This window comes from Poecilia reticulata, linkage group LG2, assembly GCF_000633615.1.
Source record: "Poecilia reticulata strain Guanapo linkage group LG2, Guppy_female_1.0+MT, whole genome shotgun sequence".
Lineage (NCBI taxonomy): Eukaryota > Metazoa > Chordata > Actinopteri > Cyprinodontiformes > Poeciliidae > Poecilia > Poecilia reticulata.
Genome location: NC_024332.1, coordinates 25370010 through 25376779, shown reverse-complemented (window position 1 = coordinate 25376779; position 6770 = coordinate 25370010). Strand labels below are relative to the sequence as shown.

General features: G+C 39.3%; 1 protein-coding gene across 1 annotated transcript; it reads right to left on the bottom strand.

Annotated features, from left to right (window-relative positions):
- Positions 1-83: 83 nt before the first annotated feature.
- On the bottom strand, positions 84-2343 carry LOC103457342 (ADP-ribosylation factor-like protein 4C). The gene has a single exon (XM_008397384.2). It carries the CDS (start codon positions 1970-1972, stop codon positions 1391-1393), a length of 582 nt encoding a protein of 193 aa, XP_008395606.1. The 5' UTR covers positions 1973-2343; the 3' UTR covers positions 84-1390.
- Between the last annotated feature and the right edge of the window lie 4427 nt (positions 2344-6770).

The following is a 6770-nucleotide window of genomic DNA, read 5'->3' as shown; positions in this document are numbered from 1 at the left end:
ACACACACACACACACACACACACACACACACACACACACACACACATACATATTGAGATAATACACAGATGACAAACATGAGCTTGTTTATAAAGATTTTAATCCCAAAAATACTTTTTTTKTTTTTTTTTTACAATTTGGCACATAACACATGGTTTGGTCTCGCTGTATTTTGGCTTGAACACACAGATACAGATAAATATTGTCTGGAATCAGAGCGGCTGTCATGCAGGAGCAACCAGGAGCTCCGTCCGGTTGGAGCTACAAATATTCACCAGCTGGACCAACATGCTGCTAGTTTGGTTCAGATGTGAAGCTTTGACACGATTCAGGATGTGAATCAAACGTTTGAACGACAGGATGTGATGTCGATGCTTCAGGTTCAGCCGGCTGGTTTGCATAACTACAAGTTAATCTAAGGAAGACTCTTTCTGTCCTGATGTCTGCATCACAAAATCAGCAACAAGTATACATTTGGTTACAATAAAATGATAAAATATCCAAAACAAATAATTACTAAGGATTTGGTCTGATTTAACTAGCAGGAAATTTTAATCAGTGGATTTCTGGAAACAATTTCAGCAAACTATCAAAACCAACAAATCTTTCAGGGTTTTTAGACTTTATCCATTTATGACTGATGAATGCTTAGTGCAAGTTATTCTGTTAAGCGTCCAGTTTGTCTGAATCTTCACCGCTTTGAACACAAACCAAATATTTGAATTAAATGACACCAGAGAGGAAGAATAAAATATTCAAACCACAGATATTTCTGAGTCCTTCTGAAGAAGTTAAATGTATCCATAAATTTGATTTTATGATGAGGTTTTCAAAGCAAGATGTTTACCACAGTGTGTTAGGGCCACTGTAGATAAAGAAAAAGTAGGAGTAGGTTGAGAAAACATGTCAAAAGAATTGTGGGAAAAAACCTCAGAAATCTGGAGCTTGATCTAAGAAATATTCTAGAAAAAACAAGAGAATTTCTAAGTTTGAAAAATAAAAAAATCGGTTAGAAAAGAAAACTCAGAAATGGAGATTAATCCAAAAATCTCCAATTCAGGAATTTAATAGAGAATTCCTGAATCTAATCTCAGAATTTCTATTTTTTTTTCTTGCAATATTTTGACTTTTGGAACTCTGAATTTTCCAGTTTTTTTCCTGTAAAATTTCTGAAATTAATCTAAAAATTTCAAATTTTTTTCCTTGCAGGTTTTTGACTTCAGTAGCTCTGTATTTTCCAGGTTTTTCCACGGATCTCCTCTGTTTCTGTCTTCAGTGGCCCTGGTCCTCCTCCTATCTTCCTCCAGTTCTTCTCTTTCTGCTACATTCAGATTGAGGGAATTAAATGTTTTTCCTTCCATATAAAGTTTACTGGCAGCTTCTCATGCGTCACTTCTTCTTCCTCTGCTTCAGAGTCTTTCTCCTTTTCACTATCATCTCATACAGCTTGTCCATGCCCTCGTTCAGCCCCTCTCCGATGATGGCACAGGCCGGCTGGACGTGGTACGGCGTGGACGGGCTCAGCTCGGACAGGGCCAGCTGCCTCTCGATGTCCCCCACGTCCAGGGCCCGCGGCAGGTCCTGCTTGTTGGCGATGACCAGCAGCGGGGTCCCCTGGTTCTCCTGGAAGCGGGTGATCCGGTGCAGCTCGGCGCGGGCCTCCTCCAGCCGCTCCGCGTCCACGGAGTCCACCACGTACACGATTCCGTCCGTGCAGCGGCTGTAGGGCTTCCACAGGGGCCGCAGCTTCTCCTGGCCCCCGACGTCCCAGAAGTGGCAGCTGATGCCTCGGGAGGCGCCGGGGCCACCCAGCCGGATCCGTTCCGTGTTGAAGCCGATGGTGGGAACCGTGTTGACGAACTCGTTGAATTTGAGCCGGTAAAGGACTGTGGTCTTCCCGGCAGAGTCCAAACCCAGCATGACGATGTGCAGCGACTGGAAGGCTGCCAGACTGGACAGACTGGTCCCCATCTTACAGACTGGGATGGGGGGCAACGCGTGAAGAGGCGGAGGTGGAGGGCGCAGCCCCGGGTTGCAGCCAGAGCAGCCGCAGCATCCCTGGAGCCGCTCCAGCTGCGCGCAAAAAGCTCCAACCAGTGCACTCACTGCGCACTCACTGCGCGCAGCGCCGCTCCAAACGCGCAAAGTGTCCAATCATCACCATGCCGCCGCTTCTCCCTGATCACCTTCATGCGTGGGAACATAAACACACCCCGCTGATGCTGCGTAGATCCATCTATAAACAACGTCAGAAAACGTCACGTCATGTCGCATCCGGTGAGAGTTTCAAAATAAAAGCATTTCCTAAAGATTGGGTCATCAGTAAAACATCGCCTTCTGTTGTCCAATACTAGCAATTACAAGTGTATTGTATAAACAACTATACATTTAAATGTTTAGTTTGATACAGCGAAATGAAATATTTTTATTTATAAACAGCTTGTGTAAATTATATATATTAAGTATCTTAGATTTGTTTTTAGAAATTTCGTCTTTAATGCTGAAAATGTTACAATAACAAAAGAACAACAATATTTTTCATGTGACAGAATTGAAGTTTTGCACTTTTCTTTTCAGAAACAAATTTTGGTTTCTGAAATAAAAATAATAAATAAAAAGTAGAAAAATTGGAGCAAGACTCCTTACAAACAGCGTGACTTTCTATCTCATAAACATATTAGTTTGAATATTTTAGTTATAATTTTATATCTCAATATTATAAATGTGAGAGTCGAAATATCTACCTTCAATCTCATAATTATGAGCTTTAAAATCGAAATTAAAAGTTTGAAAATAAAAATATTGACTTCATTTTGTAATTACTTTAAAACTCGTAATTGTGACTTCCTGTTGTTAACACCATTAAATTAAAAATCTAACTGAAATATTAGAAAATCACAACAATTTAACGTTATCTAGTCTACATTTTATAGTTTATTGTTCTGAAATGGTACTTCCATGCTGTTCTAGCAGAGCGCCACCAGATGGCAGCACTGTCGCCTCTTCAGTTTTCTCTATAAAATCTGACTGCTTCCATCCGTGTTTTCATCTAATGTTGATCTGAGACACACACACACACACACACACACACATATATATATATATTATCATTTTTGCATTTCTGGAAAATTATTTTGAAATTCTTGAAAAGTAGTTTTAAGTTAATGAACTTTAGTAATCCATGGATTCTAGTTACATGGGGGTTTAAATATGACATGTTTCTCTTGGCTACTCTTCAAAGCATGAGAACATGACATTTAATTCCAATGTGCTTTGTTAATATGAGATATAATCATCAGAATCTACTATTTCTGAGTCAGATCAACAATTAAATTACAACAGAACTTATAGTTGTAACTATTTGAGGTATTTAGTTGCATCTTTATTCCGTTATCTGCAGTAAATCTAAAATATTGCTACAGAATCTCTGAGTTCAGATGTCTGCTGATGCTTATTTTACACATACAAGCTATATTAGAGGAATCACTTTACTGCCATCTGGTGGTCAAAGTCTGAACAACATCTAGTTGAGAATGTAAAGGATTAAAAATAAATACTGAGCAAAACCTTTTCTTATTCTTTAAATGGTTGCAGATAAAACCAGAAATTAAAGTGTTGACAAGAGAAATGTTTTTCCTAAAAGTCTGAGGGTGTAGCAGTAACCATGGCAACGAGCTTCAGACCAAAATCTGAGCTTTTCTGCCACAAACACAATCAAAATATAATTCAATTAAATTCAAAATGACTTTATTTATCCTGAAGGAAAATAAAATGTTTCATGATGATTGTTGATGCTATAACAGTCAGTATCACAAGGAATCTGAAGAGGCCTCTGACTGAAGCCTGTTTTGACATGCTAACAGCTAAATGAGCTGGGCAACAGATTCGATACTCCACAGTAACATATCCTGATGGCACCATCAGTTGTTAGCTAGCTCTACTAATCCACCTCATTTGCTTTTGCTTTTCCTCTTTAAATGTTTATTTGGTCGTTCGGTTGGAAAGATGTTGGGAGTTGGGGATAAGATGCCATAATGATGGATAGAGGAGATTATTAAATCAAATTATAGGATTTATTTGAATATTTCTCAGCAAAGATGATGATACAGCTGCAAGAAAATCTTTATTTAATGATGTAATTAATCTACTAATGAATTTAGATCACATTTATTTTTTCCACTAGCTCCAGCTTTTTTGTTTGATTATCCAATAAAAGGGCTGAAACAAAAAGGCCTTGTTATGCAGAATAAGTCCCTGAGCAGCAGCAACAACCTGAGTCATCACCGATTGTCCTCCAGCATCGACTCCTCTCCTGATCAATGAAGTAAATTAGAAACACGGACGCTGAATTATTAAGATCGCAACTCAATTTGAGCCCAAAACGATTCAAGCGCCTCCATCAGAGAGGAAGAATTTAACCTCTGCAGAGTCGGGTCTCCGGGAGAGGAGCGAACATTTCATCCATGGAGGCGCCAGGAGGCGGACAGGAAGTGGAGATAATCTTCTGAAGGTCTGCGGCGCTGCTGGAGGCGCGAGGAGCAGCAGATGAAGGTTTAGGTTTTTCTTTTCTTTTCTTTTCTCCTTCCAGGACAGAAAAGCTGCAGATGAAACCCGGTGACCCGCTTGTCCCCGAGCTTTTCATCTCAGCACCTGCTCTGCATTTTCAAAAGCTGCTTGAATTAATTAATGGAAGGAGGGAAATTATGTTTTCTCCCTCTGATCTGCACACAGGATGTGTTTCTGTTGTGTTTTTGTTATATGCAGGTGGTAAAAACAGTCTGAGCCGCTGCTGCTGGATTATTTAAAAAAATCCCTATAAATGTGTAAAAGCAGAAAAATCTTCAAGTATCTTAAAGATTTAAGATAAAAATGTTCCAGAAACCTTAAAGTTTGAACGTCTACAGCAGGGGTGTCCAAAGTGGGTCCTCGAGGGCCGGCATCCTGCAGGTTTTAGTTCTCTCCCTAGTGGTAGCAACAACCTCCTCATCAAGTCAATGTTCTGCTTAGGCCTCTAATGAGCCATCATTTGATGCAGGTGTGTAAAACCAGGGAGAGAACTAAAACATGCAGGATGCCGGCCCTCGAGGACCCACTTTGGACACCCCTGGTCTACAGCCTCCAGTTCCATCAGATTGAATTGAAAACATCTAGTACAGGTCTGGACTTTGACTAGGCCTTTTTAACACATAGTCTTAACGATCCTTTGTGTCTTTGGGTGTATGTTTGTCCTTCTAAATAAAAATAAAGCTCTGGGCATTTTTCTCTTTAAAAGTCTGAGGGACTTCTGCAGTTTTTGGCATTTTGAAATTAAATAAAACTAAAAATAAAAATCCAATTTTAGATGTTGCAGCTGCAAAGGAGAGTTTAGGAGAGAATTTAGGATTGATTCTTTTGGAATCATTTTAATGTAGGATGGATGACAAATCAATTTGATCAAATAATAAATGTTTTTGTTTTTGAAGATTAAAATTGTTGGAAAATCTTTTTATTTTTCCACTAATGCACTTCTTGGGTTCTTTCCCCCCCCCTGACTTTTAAACCAACTCACATGATTGAAATAATTTTTTTGAGAAAAAAAAAATTTAGATCATATTTTTATTTTAATTAAGCCACATCACCCAAAAACTCTTCTCTTTATGCTTGACTAACTTCTGAACTACAACATTCCTCTGAAATGAGACAAAAGAATAAAACTTTTATAAAGATGTTTCAAAGAAAAATGGACGTTTAGAAGGTTAATCTAAAGAAATGAGGGATTATTTTTGGGTTAGATTACAAAATAAATCCAACAACAAAGTTAAATCCAGACAGAGTCGCTGTTTAGTTTCAAACTGTCTCCAGGAGACAAGCAGGAATGTGGAGGGTGAGTCACGAGAGGCGAAGGACGGCTGTGAAGGTGGCCCGTCCTCTGAGCCAGAATAATTATCTGCTTTAATTAAGTCCATCAAACTCTCTCTCTCTCTGTGTGTGTGTGTGTGTGTGTGTGTGTGTGTGTGTGTGTGTGTGTGAAGGAGAGGGGATTCATGAGCGGCAACAACTTCATCTCTGGGTGTTTTTGCTTGGGGGAAGCGGTTTTATGTGCGGAGACGTAAAAACCATCTGCATGGCGATGAACCCTGACAGAACGACAATAAGAGGAGGTTTCACTCTCATTGTTGCTAGTGATTGAAAAAGACACCTGGTGAGCAGAATAACAAGAGCTATTAGTCGGTGAGGAGAACGAAACATGTGCAGTGATGCAACTCAAATACATTTGCTGGTGCAGCACGAAAAAAGGAAATATCTGAGCTTAAATTTGGACATAAGGTCAGAGGAAATTGCTATTTTACAACTTCAAATGAAACCTACAAGCTGCATGTTTTTGATCTTGTGAACAGAAGATTAAGAGATTTTGGGGGGGTTTTGGCAGGGATTTGGAAATATTTGCAACTAAATAATCCCTAGGTATTAGTTTTGCAATTGTTTGTCCTGCCACAGGTAGAGCAAGAGCTTCAACACACACGGTTTTGGATGGAAATTAAAACCGGAATCCACACATGAACTCGGTACATTCCCACTTTATTGATACTTTCTAAACAGTAAAACTGAATTCTGATATGCTACCCATCACAAGTGGTAGGTTTTCTCGTATAAATCTGTCAATACTCGCTTGGTTTTCAGTAAAAATATAGAAATTTCTCACTCATTTTCTCTTTTGTTTGTGTAACTATCCCAAGCACTGCAGAAGTCACAGGAGAAACATCAACATGACAAAAATATGAGCAGTTAA

Excerpts from the sequence above, each read along its gene's own strand:
- LOC103457342 (XM_008397384.2), bottom strand. The coding sequence starts at position 1,972 with ATGGGGACCAGTCTGTCCAGTCTGGCAGCCTTCCAGTCGCTGCACATC.